General features: G+C 40.8%; 1 protein-coding gene across 4 annotated transcripts in view; it reads left to right on the top strand.

The window, feature by feature from the left end:
* The window catches only part of THRAP3 (thyroid hormone receptor associated protein 3), a 66,896-nt gene that overhangs the window by 35,230 nt on the left and 8,964 nt on the right, over window positions 1-22,702 (top strand). For all 4 annotated transcript variants that reach the window (XM_072771924.1, XM_072771926.1, XM_072771925.1 and 1 more), the window contains 6 exons: window positions 12,321-12,488; window positions 16,417-17,322; window positions 18,838-19,551; window positions 20,464-20,636; window positions 21,397-21,508; window positions 22,556-22,640. In XM_072771924.1, the coding sequence (XP_072628025.1) occupies window positions 12,352-12,488; window positions 16,417-17,322; window positions 18,838-19,551; window positions 20,464-20,636; window positions 21,397-21,508; window positions 22,556-22,640 (2,127 nt within the window). In that variant the 5' untranslated portion in view covers window positions 12,321-12,351. The remainder of the gene's footprint in view (window positions 1-12,320; window positions 12,489-16,416; window positions 17,323-18,837; window positions 19,552-20,463; window positions 20,637-21,396; window positions 21,509-22,555; window positions 22,641-22,702) is intronic.

The following is a 22,702-nucleotide window of genomic DNA, read 5'->3' as shown; positions in this document are numbered from 1 at the left end:
GGATTTGGGTCTCTTCATTGCATATCTGAGTTTGATTTTTTTTTTTTAACATTTTATTTTTAAGTGGGGCTTGAACTCCCAACCCCTAGATCAAGAGTGCATGCTCTACTGACTGAGCCAGCCCTGTGCCTCTGGGTTTTGTGTTTTTGTTTGTTTTGTTTATTGAGGTATAATTGATATACTAGATTCAGGTGTACAACTTAATGACTTGATATTTGTTTCTGGGTTTTTTAATATAAGGAATCTCTGCTTTTTTATGTTTTTTGTTTGTTTTTTAAGGAAAAAGATAACCGAAAATAGCTGCAGAGACTGGCTGTATCTACCCTTTATTAGGATTTTGACCGTAGAGCCACGTGCAGAGAACTGATAGGTTTGGAAGCTGGATGATTGATACACTTGGGTTCTTTACGCTCTTCATTTCTAGAATTGTGTATGAATCTGATAATAAATTAATAAATGCATTTTGAAGAAGTAGAGCACAGTTGGTTAAAAGGCTGACCTTTCTTAATCTTCTTTTAAGTTTTTTTTTATTTTTTAAGGTTTTTTATTTATTCATGATAGAGACAGAGACACAGGCAGAGGGAGAAGCAGGCTCCATGCAGGGAGCTCGACGTGGGACTCGATCCCTGGTCTCCAGGATCACACCCTGGGCCAAAGGTGGTACTAAACCACTGAGCCACCCAGGGATCCCCTTCTTTTAAGTTTTATTTATTTATTTATTTATTTATTTATTTATTTTTATTTTTTTTTATTTATGATAGTCACACAGAGAGAGAGAGAGAGGCAGAGACATAGGCAGAGGGAGAAGCAGGGTCCATGCCGGGAGCCTGACGTGGGATTCGATCCCGGGTCTCCAGGATCGCGCCCTGGTCCTAAGGCAGGCACTAAACCGCTGCGCCACCCAGGGATCCCTTCTTTTAAGTTTTAAGAGTAAAACAATCTCATTGTAATAAGGTTTCTCCAAATGGACTTTCAGTAATTACAACACAGCTTTATTTATTTAGGGTCATGGAAGTTACTATTTTAGATTTTAAAAGATATCTTAGAAGAAGGCAGAAGGATGTTTGATTCCACATTAAATATAAAAGAATCAACCCATTAACTCTGGAATGTCAACAACTTTTATTTTTAGAATATAGAGGGAAGTCATCTGTAAAATGAACAGCTAAGAGAATTATATGTAAAGTAAAAAAGCTGTCATCCCGTCTCTCTCATTTTGTGTCTCCTTTCTCCTGCCCCCTTCCTCTTGATATCTTGCTTCCTGCTCTGTAGATGTAACCACTGTTAACGGTTTGCTGCATATGCTTATATAGGGTATGTCTTATATGTACATCTGTACCTAAAAATTACACATTTATAAAGCAGTTCTATAGAATTCAATATTTAAAGTTTAAAAATTTTTAATATTAACTTCAGAATAGATTTTTTATATTTTATTTATTCATTATTTTTTTTGAATTTATTTATTCATAGAGACGGAGAGAGGGAAAAAGAGGAAGGGAGAGAGAGAGAGAGAGAGAGGCAGAGACACAGGCAGAGGGAGAAGCAGGCTCCATGCAGGGAGCCCGACGTGGGACTCGATCCAGGGTCTCCAGGATCACACCCCGGGCTGCAGGCGGCGCTAAACCGCTGTGCCACGGGGCTGCCCAATTTTTTTTTTAAATAAAGTGAGCTCCATGCCCACATGGGGTTTGAACTCATGACCCCAAGATCAAGAGTCTGTGCTCTATTGACTGAACCAGCCAGGTGCCGCCAGAATTATTTTATTTTATTTTATTTTATTTTATTTTATTTTATTTTATTTTATTTTATTTTATTTTATTATTTTATTTTACTTTATTATTTTATTTTTGATTTTATAACTTAGGGCAAGGCCAAGCCTTTTGTTTATTATATCTTTAAATTATTCAAACAATAATTGCCATTTTCCCCACCTTTAGGAAGGTGTTTAATATACATGTATTTTTATAAATTTTAGGACCTCAGAATTGAAATTAGTATTACCTTTACTGATTTACTTAATAATTTATGAGAGCCACTTAACAATGAATTATTAGAGAAATGAGTGAATATGTTAATTTCAGTTTTGAATTGAAATCAGAGACCCCTACATTGTCATTCTCCCCAAAGGCCTCACCCCCATGGAATTTCAGTTTCTTTAGGGATCTGAGTGGGGTGTGAAGCCTTGGCAAAGTGGTACCTTAGACCCCCCAGCTGCTCTTGATTCTGTTTCCCTCTTTCACTCAGGAGACGGATAATCTCCAGAGAAAAGCATAAAATAGTAAACATGTTTAATATTTCACCTGAGTTTTGCTTTCCTACCCTGAACTTACCCAGAGGTATACAGAGTACAGATGAGGCCATGGCTTTGTCCATAACGGATTAAGAATGGTGAAATTTCTCTCTCGGTATTTTTGCATCTACCTTTTCCTTATTTTGCTCATTTTGTGTCTAGTTCACCAAGAATTTTCTAATTCTTACCCTAGTGACTTTTGAAAGCATGGCTGCCTTGACTGAACGTGGCTCTGGTGGAGTTTGACTCTAACCTGGTACTAATGAAGTGTGAGTGTCTCTCTAGCACTCAGTCAGTTAGTTTGGCCTTCTGTGCATTGGTGTAAGTTGTAGAACAGACGAGAGTGATCTCAACTCCCAGTTTTGCAGGTGTGATTAGAGCTGTGGTGCATACTGAGTTCTCTTCCCGGATTGTGTTGTTAATATTTGATGAACTGGTCTTTTATTATTCCTGCTAGTGTAGTGGAGAGGAGAGCATGGAGAATGAAGAGGAAGTTTGAAAGAGACAGTTCATTTAGCGTGTGAAGTGTCCATTCTGTGGCTAAGCACTGTGCAGAGTGCTGAAAATACAATGGAGAGCAAATCAGATGTCGTCTCTCTCTAGTTCATTTTATAGCCTCCTGGTTTTGGTATCCTGAATTGTTAAACTAATTTGGTTAGCACTCTCATGATACCTTACGGTCATCAGATGTAGTGTCATCTGATCTGACAAAGTGTGCTGTCCTCTTGGCAGAGCAGTGACTTAGGCCAGGAGCCTGCCTGGGCAAAGGACTGCCAGTGCCGGGCCATGTGGAGTCAGTCTTCAGGAACTTTTCCCATTCTTTTAGGGTTATGGTAGCGATCCATAACCAGCTAAGGTTAATTTTAAGACTTGTTTTAAAAGCAGGTGTCTGACAACAACAGTTGAAGACCAATTAATGTAATGAACCATATAAATAGAATAAAGGACATGATCTCAGTGACACAGTAAAAACATTTGAAGAAAAAATCCCACACACGTTGGTAATAAAAATATTCACATTAGGAATAGGAAGAGACTTCCTCAGTCTGATGGACCCCTGTGGAAAACCTGCAGCTATCATCATACTTAAAAGATGGATGGAAGCTCTATAGTAGAGAATCCTCCCAGAAAGAGGCTGGTGTTGAGCTGCACCTTTCCAAGCAAGGACCATTTTTTAAAACTCTTTGGTCTCATACTTTCAAGTTTCTTTAGATGATTGTTGTGGGTCATTAACTCATAGCTTTCTCTGTCTTTGAACTTCAAGAAGATAAATTCCTATGTTGCAGTTTCCTGCTTTCAGTATTTATTCATGACTAAAACTGGGCTTATAAACTTAAATCCTAGATGTTTTATGCATTTCAATACTTCAGTGTATCATATGGTGTTGGCATTTTTTATTTTTTATTATTTTTTTTTTTTTGGTGTTGGCATTTTAAACTAGGGATGTAACCTTAAAGAATTCTAATAAACCTTAATGCTAGTAAGATTCTTGCATTTCTTTTTTGGAGAACTGGTTTTGGGGAAGATTTCCATAGGTGAGCGTTCTGACCATTAGTTTTGACCATTAGTTTTCCATAGGTGATTGTTGTGACCAGTTGTTTTGACCATTAGTTTTCTCTTAGTTTCCACTGAGAGGGTGATTTTTATTGAACCTGTGCTGAAATTACCTAGGTTTAGCGCTTACTTGGGTCCTGTAACCCAAATTAAACATTAAAATAAATGCTCATTTGTGACACTCCTGCTTTCTTGAATCAACACTTACTTGGCTTTTCTGTCATGAGTAAGGATTAGTAATGAAAATTTTATGTTGTTAATAAATTCTAATAATCTAGGAAAATAAGATATCCCAATATGCTTCATTGCTGTAGGGAAGCTGCTGGTGCTAGAAAAAGAGGCTGGTTTTTATCAGGAGAATACCTTGTACTTTGGTCTTGTAATTGGTTGTAATGTGTACATTGAAATGAGAGTTCAAAACCGTGTGGAATGTTGACTATGCTTTTTAAGGTACGTGAGATCTCTTGAAGAAATTGAATATCTTGTGAGATAGTAAGTTTGATATGGAAGTGAGAAAAGAAAAGGTGTAGTCTGCTCAGCACAGCCGTGGAAGCATTCAAGCAGTTTGGGTGCAGATATCCAGAGATCAGACTATTCATCATAGGCATTAGTCTCTCGTGCACCTCCATTTTCGTATCTTTCCATGGGTTTAGAAAGCTTTAAAGGATTTAGGTTTGAATTGTTTTCACATATCAGGAAGGCTTTGGGTCTGCTTCATGTTACCATTTTGTTTTCAGGTTATAGCATATTTGTCTTCTGTTTTTGTTTGCTTGACTAGTAAATTCTCTTTCTATAAAAACAAAGTCTAAGAAGACCTTTTTTTTTTTTTTTTTTTTTTTTTTAAGAAGACCTTTTAAAAAATGAACCGAGTATTTATGGATGAGGGATAGTTGTGTGGTTTATATGTAGCTGGTCATTTGATGCTGCCAAGATCAGAGCCCCAGTGTGGCCTTTTGAGGTTATATATTTGGCACTACTTAAGCTTTAGTAAGCCAGTCTCCTGCTGGACCTCTTGGTAGACTGCCCACAGGGTTCTGGCTGGGGGTATATACTCCCATAATGTTTGTTCTAGTGAGTTCAGCAGGTACCTAACAATTGCCAAGATAATACTGGCATAATGACTGCGGACACTGAGAAGAAACCTAATCTGGGGTGAGAAGGGAAAAGGAATAATTGAATTCTTCCCTCTCTTGGAGAGTTTTAGATTTAGAGAAGTTTGCTTTGGGTTTGTCCGCCAATATTATTTCTTTTTTTGGAGTTGAGAAGTAAGATGTGTTTTTAATGATATAAAAGCCATATAATTACATATCTTAAGACCTTTGTTTTAAGTAAAATGCATCTGTTCTCCTAAGACCTGTTGTTCTGCTTAGTGATTAGAGAAGTGTGTTGTGGGGAAGAAAGCTTGGGCTTTGAAAAAGCTGATGGCTTTGGGAACTGTACTACTCTCAGGTGGCTCTGCAGGAGTAGTGTGGAAGTGCACCCTTGCTCCAAATGACAGATCGTATCTGAAGTAATTTCAAAAGGCGGTTTAGGACGCCCGGGTGGCTCAGCCGCTGAGCATCTGCCTTTGGCCCAGGGCATGATCCTGGGGTCCTGGGATAGGGTCCTGCATGGGGCTCCCTGCGTGGAGCTTCTCCCTCTGCCTGTGTCTCTGCCTCTTCTCTGTGTCTCTCATGAATAGATAATTAAAATCTTAAAAAAAAAAAAAAAAAAAGACTTTGAAATTCTTCTCTTGGGTTTTCAAGAATATGTAGGAAAAAAGAACTAGAATAATAGTTGTATAAGTACAGGATGGTTGAGGAGGACATCTCACAGCCGCAGCAGGGTGTATGAGGAAAGACCTGGGTCGGGCTTAGTGACTTCAGGCTCACTCCCAAATCAGCGTGTGCTTGGTATGGCTTTCCAGAAGGAGAAATTTTCGGGTGCAGTAATACCATCTAAAGAGTTCTGTATTAGCCACATTTAGAGAGTTACTTTCAAGTTCTGAGTATCCCAGTGAAGGAAGACAAATGAATTGATTTTGGGGCAAACATGTTTAGGTAATAATGTGGGTAGGATACCCACATTATCTGAAGAATGTTGGACAGTTGAAGATATTTGGAATTTAGGAACCAGGTCTTCTATTTCTGCATCCTTAACATGCCAGGCACATAATAATGACCATTGATTGCTACTTGTTTCAGTTGGTAGATTCTTTTATAATGATGTAGGAGGATGACTGCCTTACCTTAATTGTGAGAAATTTTTACCCAAATTGTGTTTAAGGGGACATGTTTTTAGCTGAGGCACATTTCATAGTCATGAGCTATTATGCCATAGTTCTTCTGTAGGGACTGGACTCATTTAAGATATTCTAAATGAAACCTCCTCTCCAGGAAGAGTGGGGTTTGTTGAAGAAGCAAAACTTCTTTTGGGGAAAATTTTAGTTTGAACAGAAATCAAATGCTAGGTACTCATAACATGTAAAAAGGTGCCACATTGATTTCCAAGATAGTGTTGGTCTTTCTCACTTCCCAATATATTTGTAAAACACGTAAAACATGGACACAGAAGAAATGGTAGAAGTGGGAAGAGGTATGTGTAATCACAGTGAAGTCTAAAAGTCATCAAAAGAGAATTGATAGGATGCGGATGCCTGAGTGTGAGTGGCCTTGCGGTTGAGCATCTGCCTTTGGCCCAGGGCGTGATCCCAGAATCTGGGATTGAGTCCTGCATCAGGCTCCCTGTGGGGAGCCTGCTTCTCCCTCTGTCTCTTTCTCTCCCTTTCTCTATCTCTCAAGCATAAATAAATAAATCTATAAAATAAAAATAATTGAGAGTTCTTTTATATTTTGAATATAAAATAGTATATGTATGTATATCAAGAGAAGAAACTTCTCAATCTGGGATTGAGTCCTGCATCAGGCTCCCTGTGGGGAGCCTGCTTCTCCCTCTGTCTCTTCTCTCCCTTTCTCTATCTCTCAAGCATAAATAAATAAATCTATAAAATAAAAATAATTGAGAGTTCTTTTGAATAAACGTTGCTTATTTGATAAAATGGCTTTACTTAGGATTACTAAATAGTATATGTATGTATATCAAGAGAAGAAACTTCCTGTCTTTTAGGCACTTCTTTCCCTTTCTCTTCAAAGTGTAACTTGCCCTTTTTTATGTCTTCAGGTGACAGCTTAACTGCCACCTCTTGACTATCTTATCTAAATTAGTCACTACTACACTCTATAGATTGATAAACATTATATGGTCTTTTTCTTTGAGTACCTACCAGAATTTGTGATTACATTTTTGCTTGGTTGCTTATTTTATTTTTCCTCAGCACCTCTAGACTATAAGCTCCATGAAGGCAAGGATTAAATCTAAATTTTTTTTTTAAGGCAGGAGGTGGGTTGAGGGTAAGAGAGCATCAAAAGTAGGCTCCATACCCAGTGTGATCCATCTCAGTCCTGAGATCATGACTTGAGCTGAAATCAAGAGTCCAGCTCTTAACTGACTGAGCCACCCAAGCACCCAAAATCGCTTTAATTTTAACTATTTATCCACTAGCTACCATCCTCTCGAATGAGTTAAATGAATCATTGGTTTATTTCCAGCTGTGTTTTGTTTTGTTTTTATTTTTTTAAAGATTTTATTTATTCGATAGAGAGCACAAGAGCACAAGTGAGGGGACAGGGAGAGGGAGAAGCAGACTCTCCTCGATCCCAGGACCCTGGCTGGGATCATGACCAGACCTAAGCGACTGGGCCACCCAGGCGCCCCTCAGCTGTGGTTTTGTATCATCCAAAGTTATCCCATTTATTTTTTAGGGTATAATTTTTTTTTAAGATTTTATTTATTCATGAGAAGTACAGAGAGAGAGGCAGAGACACAGGCAGAGGGAGGAGCAGGCTCCACGCAGGGAGCCTGACGTGGGACTCGATCCCGGGACTCCAAGATCACGCCCTGGGCCAAAGGCAGGCGCCAAACCACTGAGCCACCCCAGGGATCCCCTAAAATTGAAGATTGGGTAGAGATGTTATGAGGCAGACAAAGATAGCCCTGAACTTGTGACAGAAAAATACCATTTAGGAACACTGAATCTAGGAAAACCCAATATATTTTGAAGGCCAACCAGAAAAACAAAATGGATTTTCCATACTCAATTTCTGTAAATTGCTCAGTTGCACCTCCACCTCCTATACCTGAATAATTTAGTCCTCTACCCTGGCTTTGCACAATGACCCTACTGCCAAAAATCAGCTTCCAATGGAAATCTCTTTGACCTGGCTGAAGCACACAACAGTTCAGTACCTTTGGGAGGGTCTAGGCTCTAGGTTTATTTGGATGGCATCCTCATTTAGGAGTCTCTTATTCATTACCATTTGTCTTTGGCTTCCTAACAGTTTCTCCATCCTCCTCTTAATTTAGACCTAATTTGGTGTCCTTTTCATGGTTATGGCTATTATCCCTTTGGCGTGGAACTGTAACAGCTTCCCAGACTTCCGTGCCCTTATAAAAGCTCTTAAAATTCATATCTAAAACTTGGATATAATTATTAGAAACAAATACCACCTTTCATCTTGTCTGTATCTTGGTTGTGTGGATTTGTGTTCATTCATTGCAAAGACTGTGAATGCTTTTTGTGTGGCAGACACTGCTCTAGAGAGACCGTATAAGAGGCAGTGGTTAAGAACGCTGGCTTGGACCCAGGTGGCCTGGGTTCAGATCCCAGCCCTGCCGCTTAAAGCTGCCCTTGGACAAATTTGTTACCTGTCTCAGATATCCTCATCTGTAAGATGGGAAAGAACAATGCGCTCCTTGAGGGTAAGATAATAAAAACACTGTTTAAGCTTTCGCTGTTCTAGGCATTGAGAATACAGAGATAAGAAAGATGAGATTTCTGCTGGTGCGAGCTTACAGTTTAGTTGGGTACAGATGGGATAACAAACAAGATAGCCTCAGGAACTAAATGGCAGTTCTCTGATTTAAAAAAATAAAAGATTATGATACTGGACTAGACTCTAAAGAAAGGCCTGGGTAGCTACTTTTGATTGTGTGACCAGGCGAACCTCTGAGGAGATGGCTTTTGAGTTGAGAGCTAAATAACAAAATCCGAAAAGGGAGGATGAAATCTCTGTTGATTAACATTTTCCCCTCATAAGCCAAGGGCAGCAGCATAAAAGAATCTTCAGGAAAGCAGTGAGGCACTGAGATGTGATAGAATAAGCCTTGGAATTTTGGCCTGGGTTGGCTATTAACTAGCTTTGTGGGTTTTGACATATCTCTTGTTTTCCTGGTCTTTGATAGACACGCGCTATAGCACTTCAATTTTTTGCTCCTTGGAAGATGTCCAAGATCGGAGTAGGGTTTAAAGGAAAATAAGTGAGTTGGCTTGCCTTGCACACTTCATAGACCAAATCCGGCAAACTTGTCAGGGCAATGCTTAGGCTCTCTATTCAGTATTGCAGAGGAGGAAAGCAAAGGAAAAAGACAATTTTGTTTTTTCATGGGAAAATGACCCTGGAAGAAGGTGGAGTTTTCATGCTAAAGAAGAGCTAGCAGATGTGACAGTTGTTTACTTTGTAAATTACTTTAGTGCTGTGTTTATGGGTTGATATCCTGTATTTTACAGGATGTAGTATATGCCGCCAGGGTATTAGAGTATTTGAGAATACCTTTTTTAAAAAGATTTGTTTGTTTAGGAGAGGAAGTGGTTGGGGGAGGGGCAGGAGAGGGGGAGAGAATATCAAGCAGACTCCTCGCTGAGCACAGAGCTCAAGACCTGAGCCAAAAATCAGGAGTGGGACACTTAACCAACTGAGCCAAAAAAATGAGAGGCACCTTGCATTTTTAAAAAAATTCCAGTATAATTTACCTTCAGTGTTACATTACTTTCAAATGTACAACTTAATGGTTTCAAAAATTCTCTTTCTCAGTGCTCATCATGATAAGTGTGCTCCTAATCCCCTTCACTTATTTCACCCATCTTCCTACCCACTTCACCTCTGGTAACCATCAGTTCTTTGTAGTTAAGAGTCTGTTTTTTTGTTTGATTTCTTAAATTTCACATGGGTGAAATCATATGGTATTTGTCTTTCTCTGACTTCTTTCACTTAGTATTCTCTAGATCCATCCATGTCGTTGGAAATGGTATGATTTCACTGGCTGAGTAATACTCCTTTCCACCACATTTTTTTAAAAAGATTTTATTTATTAGGGGGAGGGGGGCAATGGGGGGAGGGGCAGAGGGAGACGGAGAAGCAGACTCCCTGCTGAGAGCAAAGCTCCACATGGGACTTGATCCCAGGACCCCAGGATCTTAACCAGAACTGAAGGCAGACACTTAACCGACTGAGCCACCCAGGTGCCCCATCCAGCAATCCTCTTTATCCATCTGTCTGTGGACACTTGGGTTACCTCTATATGTTGGCTATTGTAAATAATGCTGCAATAAACATAGGGGTGCTTATGGCTTTTTGAATTAGTGTTTTTATATTTGGATGAATACCCAGTAGTAGAATTACTGGATCTCATATGGTAATTCTATTTTTAATTTTTTAAGGAACCTCCATACTGTTTTCCACAGTGGCTGCACCAGTTTGCATCCCCACCAACTGCACACAAGGGTTGCTTTTGATCCACATGCTCGCCAACCATTATTATTTCTGGTGTTATTTTAGCCATTCTGACAGGTGTGAGGTGATACCTCATTGTGGCTTTTGATTTTCATTTCCTTGATGATTAGTGATGTTAAGCATCTTTTCTTGTGTCTGTAGGCCATCTGTGTGTCTTCCTTGGAGAAATGTCTGTGTCATCTGCCCATTTTTTAATGGTGTTTTTTTTGTTTTTTACCTTTTTTGTCTTTTTTTTTTTTTTTTTTAAATTTATTTATTCATGATAGTCACACGGAGAGAAAGAGAGAGGCAGAGACACAGGCAGAGGGAGAAGCAGGCTCCAAGCACCGGGAGCCCGATGTGGGATTCGATCCCGGGTCTCCAGGATCGCGCCCTGGGCCAAAGGCAGGCGCCAAACCGCTGCGCCACCCAGGGATCCCTTTTACCTTTTTTGATGTGGAGTTGTAGGAGTTCTTTATTGCATTTATCATTTGCACATATCTTCTCCCATTCAATAGGGTTGTCTTTTTGTTTTGCTGATTGTTTCCTTCACTGTGCAGAAACTTTTTATTTTGATGGAGTCCCAGTGGTTTACTCTTTTGCTTTTGTTTCCCTTGCCTCAAGAGGCCTATCTAGAAAATGTTGCTATCGCCAACATGAAAGAGATTACTGTTTGTGCTCTCTTCTAGGATTTTTATGGTTTCAAGTCTTACATTTAGATTCTTAATCCATTTTGAGTTTATTTTTGAGTTTGCTGTAAGAAAGTTGTCCAGTTTCACTCTTTTGCATGTAACTGCCCAGTTTTCCCAGCACCATTTTTCTGTCACACTTTTTAAACCATTTTCTTGGAATTAAATATTAAGAATTTGCCTCATGACTAAGTAAGGCCCAGAGAGTAGAAAATGGTCGGATGTTGCCATATATTCAGTAACCAAGATACCATTGCAGAGAGTTTCTTTTCTTAGAATTGGGATACCTGCCTCAGGTCTTCTCAGTACTTTTAGCAGCTGACTTAGTCTGAAGAATTTCCTTATTGAGAAAAGACTGTATGCATCAAATTATTGGTAGCTCCCTTCACTTTTGTCAGTGTTTCATTGTGTTCTCAGGTCAGGGCTACACGTCAGATTTTCCATTTGCTGCTGTGACTTGGTCTGTTTGGGACTGTAGTGTTTAGAAATCCCTCCTTTATTTGTAGTTTTCTTTTTTTTAAGATTTTATTTATTAGAGAGCATGAGCGGGGGGTGGGGGGGGAGAGGGGCAGAAGGAGAAGTAGACTCCCCGCTGAGCAGGGAGCCTGATGTGGGGCTCAATCCCAGGACCTTGGGATCATGACCTGAGCTGAAGGCAGATGCTCAACTGACTGAGCCACCCAGGTGCCTCAGAAATCCTCCTTTAAAATTTTTTATTTATTTATTTTTTTAAAAGTAAGCCTCCATTGCCCATCACAGAACTCACAGCCCGGAGATTGAGAGTTGCATGCTCTACCAGCTGAGCCATCAAGGTGCCCCTGAAACATTTTTTTAAATTAAAGTATGATTAACATAGAAATTCATCTTGATAGAAGGGCAAAGTGTTTTTATCAGTCATTTTATCTTTTTTTTTTTTTTAAGATTTTATTTATTTATTCCTGAGAGATACACAGAGAGAGGCAGAGACACAGGCAGAGGGAGAAGCAGGCTCCATGCAGGGAGCCTGATGGACTCTATCTTGGGTCTCCAGAATCATGCCCTGAGCTGAAGGCGGCGCTGAATTACTGAGCCACCCAGGCTGCCCCTCAGTCATTTTATCTGTTTTTTTTTTTTTTTTAAATTGTTTCTAAATGTCCAGAGAAGCTCAAGTTTGCAAAAGTATTCTCTCATCTGTTTGAATCTGTTTTCTTATTTTAGGTATAATTGAAAAGTGACCCTCTCTTCAGAGATGTCAAAAACAAACAAATCCAAGTCTGGATCTCGATCTTCTCGCTCAAGATCTGCATCAAGGTCTCGTTCTCGTTCATTTTCGAAGTCTCGGTCCCGAAGTCGATCTGTCTCTCGTTCAAGGAAGCGCAGGCTGAGGTAAGGGGTTTGTAATTGCATATCACAATAACCATTGCACTGGTCATTGTGGGTCTCTGGAGATCTTTTGCTAGACTCTCTGTATCAGCTGGAGTGAGTTGACCTAAGTTAGAGGGTTGGGCTGTAAGATATTACGGGTCTCTTCAAATGCTGCAAATCCAAATTACCTTTGATTGCCATGCTGTTTGCCTAATTCCTTTTTTCCTCTGCCAGCATGTACCATTTCTCATCTACTTTGGAAGACAGTATTTTGTTTTTTTATCTGAGCTGCTTGCTTCAAATCTTCTACACCCGATTGTTTTTTCCTGAAATATTTTTGGAGGCTTTGGACCAAAGTTTATATGCATCATCGGCAAAGAAAGAATAGCTAAGAGGATAATAGTATGATCAACATTGCGAGGAGAGAAGCCTTGTTAACGCTACCATAATTAAACCTTAAAAACTTAACGAGAGTCATTTGTGTACACCTGATGTGCCAGTTACTAACAAGCTCTATTTAGTAAAATTCGGCAAAGCTATCTAGAAATCACTCTTGTAGACATCACTGTGCCTAAGTGTACAAATAATTCTTTTAAACTGATTATCACTATTCATTAATTCAGTCAGAATTCACATCTTCAGCTGGATTTCTTGATTTCAGTTCTGTTTTAGAAGAAGATGCTGAACCTCCAGTGCCTTTCCTCTTTTGATGTTTGGGAGTTGGGGTTTTCTTTCTTTAAAACTGTTTTAATTTTCCTTTGTGAGTAGACAAGAGCTTTTTAGTATATACAAGTTTCTACATGTGAATGTCCGTATATTTAAATGGGGGTAACGTGCATAGTTTTGTTCCTTTCGTCATAATTGCACCAGGCAAGGAGATATACTTTGTCCAGTCTCTCCAGTTTCACCACTTGGAAACCACCCCCTGCTCTTTATTTCACCTGAGTATCTAGAATTTTTTTGTTAAATGAACTGATTATGAAATTTAAACCTCAGGAAAAGTAGTTATTAAGCTGCATTCTTTTTCCCATAGTCCTGTGTAGTCCTTCTAAAACATCTTAAAGAGATGTTTGGTGGGATTCTTTTTTTTTCTTCCCGACAAGAACAAGGTAATTCTTAAATGGAATCTGTGAGAGGCCTGGCTAAAAGTTCATTTGAGACCAGAGAGTGAGTAAAAAGTTGGCATGCACAAATATTAATGAATCTGATATAAAGTAGAATATAGGGAGTCTCTCCCTCAAACAAAAACACTATAGATCTTTTTATTTTTAAAGATAACATTACACCTTGAGGATAATGAGTCATGGCCTCTTCTGTTTTTTGAGCATGCGTTTTTATACCAAACTTAGTTCAAGCCGTAGGCTAGAGATTGTTGCCCAATTATGTGAGAGTCTATATAAGTAAAAATCTATCCCACTTTTCACCTCCCTGAAAAAAGAATAGCGAAACCTACTAAATATATTTATATCTATCTTAGGAAGTTGCTATCAAGATATGGAGTTGAACAGTGACTTGTAGTAACTCCTCCTCCCTTGCACCCAGAGTCTTTGGATTTGGGCCACTTAAATTTCAGGTTAGCTGAGTTGGTTCTGAATGGTAACACTGTAAAACTTAATCGAGTAAATGGAAATTAAGTAATTGACTCAAAAACTAGAAGCTATACAACCAAAACTGAGTGACAGAATTGAGTGGACACAAACCAAATTGAATAATGCCAACCAGCTCTGAAGTATCTGTGATAACTGGAATTCTGGGCAGATCTGTCTAGATAGATCTCTTCTTATTCTACAGATTATTTGGCATGGTCATTGACTTGGCAAACGAGGGAAAAATATCTTGGGCAGTATGTGTTGGGGTAGTTCTTAGAGCCACTTTACATGCTATCTTATGCTGAGAAGACTGTTATTTTGGAGGATTTTCTCCACTAGAAAACATGTTTTTATACTCTAGTCTGACATCTCTGTTTTTTAGAAACAGATAAATTTGCCACTGGATGTTCAATTTTTATTTTGGCTTATCTGTTCCATGATTTTTTTTTCTTTTGTTTTCCCTCTCCTACAAGGAAAGTATACTATCCAGAGTTTGAGAAACCATGCCTTTAAATTTACTTAACTGCTGAGTTCTACAGAATTGGAGAAAACTGATTGTTTTCCTTGTATTTCACAGACTGTATCCTTTTAAGTGACTTCTCGTAAATAACTTCATTTGCAATCTGCAGAGACTCATGTTCCTGCATCTGTGCAATGACTGCGGGTTTTGGATGCAGTATGCCACAGGGCCCTCACTAGTAATTGGTGACAGAAGCAGCAGTAGCCTCTGAGGATGGGAACATGAATTAAACCCTCCTTAGTGCTGGTGGTGCATCACCTCCCTCAAGTATAGCCATTTAATCGGGTCATGGTCAGTTTCATAGCCTGCATCTGCCTCTTCCTTCTTTTCTTATATTGTTACTGTTTTCGAATGAAAAGTATGGAAGGTAAGTTTTTTTTAATTGTACTAAAATAGCAACTGTTAACAACCAGCAGTAGGATGCATTTTTTTGCCAGTGTGACTGAGCACCATGGGTAATAAGCAGTGGAAGATCAATCCCACTTTGTCTCCTTCAGATTAAATTAAATGTAAATTTCTTCATAAATAATAAACATCGTTTGTTAAGATCTCTCACATGTGCTGAATGTAGTTATTTATAAAACAAGCAAACAAAATGTAACATATGTTTTTAGGTCTAATACTAAAATACATTAGATACATTAGTTAGGTCTAATACGAAAAGTTCTGATTAACCGAAGGATTTTTATTCTAAATGTGAAAAAATATTTTTGGAAGGAAGTAATTTTTACGTAATTACTCAGGAAGAATGGTTAACGTGAATGATCTGTATCATAGTTGACAAGGCACATCAGGTATCCAAAGACCCCAGGAGATTTTTATACCAACAAATAACAGTTTTTGGCTTTCTGATGGAAACAAACCTCCTGGTCATTGACAGGCCTAGCGTTCATAAACATGTAATTTTTACAATGTTAGGTCACTGCTGAATCCTGGTGGTCCTGAAAATGTGCCTTTGCCCAGTTATAGATCCATACTGTTGAATGAAGAACACACCACTAGGCCTTAGGTTGACTTGAAGAAAGATGTGTGGGTAGTGATATGGGAAGAGGGGTGATTTTGTAGTTTCTTTGGTGAATAACCTGGTGTGTCCTTGGATGTCTTATGGTCAGATGGTGCCCTCTTGTGGCACCTAGGTAGGATCTTATAGATCAACAACAGAAACTTGACCTGAGTGGTGAGACCATTTCCAGGTCTTCAGTCAAAAACCATTATTTCTATCTTTTGCTGACTTGATTACAGTGAATTATTTTAAGCTTTGAGCAGTTGCATTGTCCAAGTTCCTACTTAAGTGTTCTTTGATTAGAACTGTGTATTTACAATCCTGGGTCTTAGTGGAATCTAAGAAAGTAACTGCACAGACAGGGCCGAATAGGATGAGGAGTAGGGTGTTACACCAGTATAGAGGCCAGAAGACCTGCACAGTCTGCAGCTGTGTCTACGGACCCATGCTTGTATTCTTCTGACTTCAGTGACCAAGGGATGTGTACAGTCCTCTGTGAAACTAAGCAATTTGTATAAAGTGGTTTTACTTACTTAGCTACATTAAGAGCATTTGATATTCTTTTAGTCACTGTAGAAATATATTTGTTTAAAATGTGCTACAGTATTAATGAAGCAGTCTCAGTGAATCATTTGTTTAAGTGATTCTCAATCTATATTTTTGTACTTAATGTGGGTCAGCAGTGGGATTAAGTATTTAAGTTTGTGCCCTTTCTTTGAGAACAAAACTGGAAATATATAAGGACAAGATTTCAAATTATTATATATCTTTGTTGGCAGGTATTTCTTAAAAGGCTTGTGTCGAAAATTCAAATATTTCCCCCATTCCCCTTTTCAGTTCTAGGTCTCGTTCCAGATCATATTCTCCAGCTCATAACAGAGAGAGAAATCACCCAAGAGTATATCAGAATCGGGATTTCCGAGGTCACAACAGAGGCTACAGAAGGCCCTATTATTTCCGTGGGCGCAACAGAGGCTTTTATCCGTGGGGCCAGTATAACCGAGGTGGCTATGGAAACTACCGCTCAAATTGGCAGAATTACCGGCAAGCATACAGTCCTCGTCGGGGCCGTTCCCGATCCCGGTCCCCAAAGAGAAGGTCCCCTTCACCAAGGTCCAGGAGCCATTCTAGAAACTCCGATAAGTCTTCCTCTGACAGGTCAAGGCGCTCCTCATCCTCTCGTTCTTCCTCCAACCACAGCCGAGTGGAATCTTCTAAGCGCAAGTCTGCAAAGGAGAAAAAGTCCTCTTCCAAGGATAGCCGGCCATCTCAGGCTGCCGGGGATAACCAAGGTGATGAGGCCAAGGAGCAGACGTTCTCTGGAGGCACCTCTCAAGATACAAAAGCATCTGACAGCTCGAAACCATGGCCAGATGCCACCACTTACAGTGCTGGTTCTGCATCACGGGCCTCTGCAGTTTCTGAGTTGAGTCCCCGGGAGCGAAGCCCTGCTCTCAAAAGCCCACTCCAGTCTGTGGTGGTGAGGCGGCGCTCACCCCGTCCTAGCCCTGTGCCAAAACCTAGCCCGCCACTTTCCAACACATCCCAGATGGGCTCAACTCTGCAGAGTGGTGCTGGGTACCAGGCTGGAACACACCAAAGTCCATTCGATCATGGCTCTGGGTCCTTGAGTCCATCCAAAAAGAGCCCTGTGGGTAAGAGTCCACCGGCCACTGGCTCCACGTATGGCTCGTCTCAGAAGGAGGAGTCTACTGCTCCAGGAGGAGCAGCCTATACAAAAAGGCAAGTATCTCTTTTCCCTGCCTGGTTATGTTTTTATCTCACCAGCCGGCAGTTTAATTGTAATGTGATCTAAGTTAGAGTTCTGATTAATGGTAATAAGGTAATCCCCGTCTCCTAAACTCTGCATTAGCAAACTTGAAAAGCACCACTCAAGGAAAACTTTAGCTTAACACTAGCTTTCCTACCTTCCTGAATTTGTATTGCAGCATAAAGTTGCTTTAGACTGCTCTGCAATGATGTTTTCACATTTAAAATTTGCCTTGGATTCTACCAATGTAAGCCAGAGAACAGTAGAGATTTGTGGGTCAGCTATCAAAAAAAATATGGTCTTTGCCAAAATGAGTGGCCATTGGAGCTGTTAGACCCTGTAGACCCACCATCTACTGTGATCGATCTGCATCAGCCCACCATGGTGAAGAGCTACACCTCGTACCCTCACACCCTCCAGTTGAGGAGACTGGGCAGAATGGGAAAGCCCGAGGCTTAGTCCAGGAAGCCCTTGTTTTAAAATCACAAGGTGGGTGTGTGTCCCAGTAGAAGCCAACCAGGCTGCGTGTTAGGAGAGGACGGGACCGTGCTTCTGTCTTTCTGCTCTGGGGGACACGGTGAGTTGGAACCTGAATCTTTGTTTGTGTGGTTGGATGGATTGGGATGGCAGAGATGGAACAAGGAAGTTGCATTGGGACCAGGTTGGCAAGAGGGATTTACGGGGCAGGTGGTTCCCCTCCCCTTATTAGCATATTCTTTGATTCCCTCCTATCCCTTGCCATAGTAATGCAGCTGTAAATTAATTTGACTTTCTTCATTATGGTACAAATGAGATGTTCAGCCTCTGAACTTTTGAGCCTTCAGTAAGTAACTCTGCTTTAAAGTGTAAGTGTGGTTCCTTCCGGGACGGGAGTCTCATTAGGAGACTCGGGCATGAGCTCTGCTTTTCCGTAAGAACGAGTAGGATGGTTTTTGCCCCCTTCCCCCATTAACTTGTATTTTGTTTTTATTTGTGTTCGCAGTATATTTCATATTTAGATCTTCTAGGTGACTTGAAGCAAACATGAAGTCTCTTTTGAGACTTGTATTTCCAAATGTGAGTTGTATAAAAGCAAAAACAGTCCAAGGTTGAACATTCTATATTAACTTTGCTGAAAGCAGATTTTAAGTGACTGAGTGAAGGTTGGATAAGACCTTAATTTTTTTTTTCCTAGACCACTTACAGGTAAGTAGGTTTTTGTTTTTTAGTATCCTAAAAGTTACATTTGCTGTTTTCTTTTTGGTTGCTCTTGAAAGACAACTCCGCGGACCATGTATTTTTCTCTTAAATGGCATCCAAGTTCATAGATCTGTGGAGGACCACTTTTCAGAAATTACTAGAAAGTAACCAAGTAGAAAATCCTTTGGTAACATTGGAATCCACAAGATGTTTGTTCAGAGAATCAAAAACACAAGACCAAATGGTGCTGTTTTAGATCAGGTGCTGAAAGAGCCTCTTTTGTGTCTCCCTTGTGTTTTCATAACTAGGTACCTAGAAGAACAGAAGACAGAGAATGGAAAAGATAAGGAGCAGAAACAAACCAATACCGATAAAGAGAAAATGAAAGAGAAAGGGAGCTTCTCTGATACAGGCTTGGGTGATACAAAAATGAAATCTGATCCATTTGCTCCCAAAACTGATACCGAGAAGTCTTTTCGGGGTAGCCAGTCTCCCAAAAGGTATAAGCTTCGAGATGACTTTGAGAAGAAGATGGCCGACTTCCATAAGGACGACATGGATGATCAAGATAAGGACAAAGCTAAGGGAAGGAAGGAATCGGAGTTTGATGATGAACCCAAATTTATGTCGAAAGTCATAGCAGGTGCAAACAAAAACCAGGAGGAGGAGAAGTCAGGCAAATGGGAGGGCCTGGTGTATGCGCCACCAGGGAAGGAAAAGCAGAGGAAAACAGAGGAGCTGGAGGAGGAATCTTTCTCTGAGAGATCCAAAAAGGAGGATCGGGGAGGGCCCAAGAGAACCGAAAGTGGGCACAGAGGGTTCGTGCCTGAAAAGAATTTCCGAGTGACCGCTTACAAAGCAGTCCAGGAGAAAAGCTCGTCACCTCCCCTGAGAAAGACCTCTGAAAGCCGAGAGAAGCTAGGAGCCAAGGGAGACTTTTCCACAGGGAAGTCTTCCTTTTCCATTACTCGAGAGGCCCAGGTCAATGTCCGGATGGACTCTTTTGATGAGGACCTTGCAAGGTGAGATGTAGTCCTTTACCCTTGGGGCTTTAGTGGTCCAAGGGGCATCTCCTAACCCCTCTCCCTGGGGATGTTCTGGAGCCAGGCCAGGTCCCCTCCTGTATTTCCCCTACTATCCCAAGTTTCGGTGCTGATAACGTCCACCTGTTTTCAGTGGAGGAGTGCATGTCACTGAGCAGTTACATGTCAGGGGCAATATCCTGGGGATGGTAAAGCACCTTTCAGTGTTCAGTGCCAGGCTTTCTGGCTGTTGGGTCCCCACCTTTATCCACTACCCCACTCCCTGTATCATCATGCGCGCCCCCCCCCCCCCGCCGCCAAGTGCTTAAGGTGATTTTGCCTCTGGAGCCTTCCAGAATCTATTTCTCCATTCTTAGCTAGGTTACCAAAGTCTATTATTATAGACTCCCATCAAATAGCATCCCAGTATTAACGTCAGGACTGAGGGGGGGAGGGGTACGTGGCCAAACTTGAGAGTGTTCGGGCGCAGGCTGACATCCTGTTGGAAGTCCACCCAAGCAGCATTCTGGTCATGTCTCACTCCACTGTGTCCCTTCACTGAGCCAGTGACCCTGGCTGGCCAAACTAGTTGATCTTTAAAATACTTTTCCGTTTGTCGTGTGTGTTAAAACCGCTGTGACTTTGAAAACAGTCCTTGAAGTTCAGCACTTTGCCCAGCCTGTCTGTTCCTTCTAAAGACTCCCAGGGGGAAAAGGAGGGAGAGAGATTTTGGATATCTTTTCCTACAGTTAATGGTCCACTGAGGTTACTTTGAACTTGGGTGGGAAGTAAGAAGCAGCTTTGGGGATAAGTTTAAAACTCAGGGAAAAAAAGCATTGCATTTTTAGGGTTTAAATGTTTTGACTTTCTGTATATCTTGTTACACTGGGCCTCCCTATGTTTCTTTTTCAGACCAAGTGGCTTATTGGCTCAGGAACGCAAGCTTTGTCGAGACCTAGTCCATAGCAACAAAAAGGAACAGGAATTTCGTTCCATTTTCCAGCACATACAGTCAGCTCAGTCTCAGCGGAGCCCCTCTGAACTGTTTGCCCAGCATATAGTGACCATTGTTCACCACGTAAAAGGTGAGTGCAGACCCAGCCTGCTGCCGGCTCCCTCTCTGTGGCTGGCTTCCTCTGCCACAAGCAGAGGGATGAGTGGCTGCGTAAGGGAGCCTTTGGGGACCCTTTATCTCATCAAAAAGGCCTTTGAAGCCAAGGACTGGCTCAAAGGAAATTCCTTCCAAGGAGTTGTTTCCATTTTTTTAATTACACAGTTGAACATTTCGAAATGCTAGTAACCTGTGATCATGAGAATAGGTAAAAATCCTTCACATAAGGTTCAAAATGCTTGAAGAAGGAAGTATGAAAAGTGACATTTCCAGCATCTCTGTCTTTTTTCCTGTCTAACAGCTGGAAAGCCTCTAGAGGTCTCTCAGAGACCTTGTGTGAATTTTTTCTCCACCTTATCCTACCATGTCCTGGGCAAAACTGAGGTGGGCAGGTTGGGGAGTGGTGGGAAGAAGTGATAACAGCAGCCGGGTTGGGCCAGTTACAGGTTCTACCTGAAACTTAAACTCCAGTGGGAGGTGGTGCTGTGAGTCACAGAGAAGTAAGCTGTAGGTTTCCTTGTATCCACGTCCTAAGACAAGGGAGCAGCAATGGAAATCTAGTGGCCGATGCTGGATTGTATCTGAGCCAGCCGTTTCTCCTTCCTTTTTTCAGTGTGTGTGTGTTACATGGATTTGACTACTGGAGTCACATCTCTGTGGCTGCAGGTTCATGCAGAACAGTTGAATATTGTGTCTGCCTTTGGTAGCATAATATGTTCTTTGAATTCCCACAGAGCATCACTTTGGGTCCTCAGGAATGACATTGCATGAGCGCTTTACTAAATACCTAAAGAGAGGAACTGAGCAGGAGGCAGCTAAAAACAAGAAAAGCCCAGAGATACACAGGTGAGGACTTTGGCCTTACAGTGGAGGTAGCCACAAAAGATTGCTCATTAGATAATAAACTCAGCTTGTTTTTGTTAATGTGAGGTGCCTTAGCAGCAGAATTTAGGGTAAACGTTCTCCAGACTTTAGGATAGCAGTGAGCGTTTGTAGTTTGAGTGGAAAGAACATGTCAAAAAAAGAAAAAGAACATGCCTTGATGACTAGTTTCCCACTTTGGGCCTGAGGAAGACTGGCCTTTTGATATAGATGAATCCTTGTATTCTTGGGAGCTGGCAAATGGTAACCTGAGACCACTGTGAACTTTCCATAGGTGGAGTAAATGTTAAATTTCTTTAAGCAACACATGTGTTCCATATACCAGTTCTTCCTTTGGAAGAACTCCAGTGGGTGGGAGAGCACGTAGGATTTTTGTCTAAGGGTTCAAAAGCCCAGGAGATTTAAAGAATACCACCGCCGTTCAGTTGTGTGAGGGTTTTCAGCAAACAGGGGCTTTGTCTAGAGACACACTTGTCTCTATCTTTAATTTCGTAATAGTCAACTATTAGACCTGTTGGCAGTAGGTAAGAGAACCATGTTTCTACAACAGTCTTGGGTTTAGGGTCTTTGGGATGCATGTATGTGCCAGGCGATTTTCTTACCTAGGCCTTATCTCACAATAAATAATGGGCCATTATATTCTTATGCCCAAGACGAAAACTACTCTTTGAGGTTAGCAGGGCATGGATAATCTTGATGTGAACTTGAGATTATAGGCGTGGGTGTAGGTGAGTCCTTCCTGGCTGTAACAGTGCTGGGAAGGAGTAAGAAGTTCCTTCAGTTTGAATTTGACTGAGAAGTTGGGGTGTGTGTGCACACAAACATGCCTATGGGAGAGTCTAAATATATAAGCAAAGAATGTAAGTTATGTGTACGTGTATGTGTGTAAGTTATGAAACATAATCAAATGGAAAACCAAGGATTCTATTACCCTACTGAGGAACTAAAATATCACCAGTAGTATATTCACATTATGGGATGTTAAACAATTTTTCTGTTTTCAATTTTCAGGAGGATAGACATTTCTCCCAGTACATTCAGAAAACATGGTTTGGCTCATGATGAAATGAAAAGTCCACGGGAACCTGGCTACAAGGTGAACTGTTGCTTTGATCGTAATTCCAACAAAATGAGTGCGTTGGGCATGAACTTGACAGA

The sequence above is a fragment of the Canis lupus genome, chromosome 13 (assembly GCF_048164855.1).
Source record: "Canis lupus baileyi chromosome 13, mCanLup2.hap1, whole genome shotgun sequence".
NCBI classification, from domain to species: Eukaryota; Metazoa; Chordata; class Mammalia; order Carnivora; family Canidae; genus Canis; species Canis lupus.
This window is presented reverse-complemented; position numbering and strand designations above follow the sequence as displayed.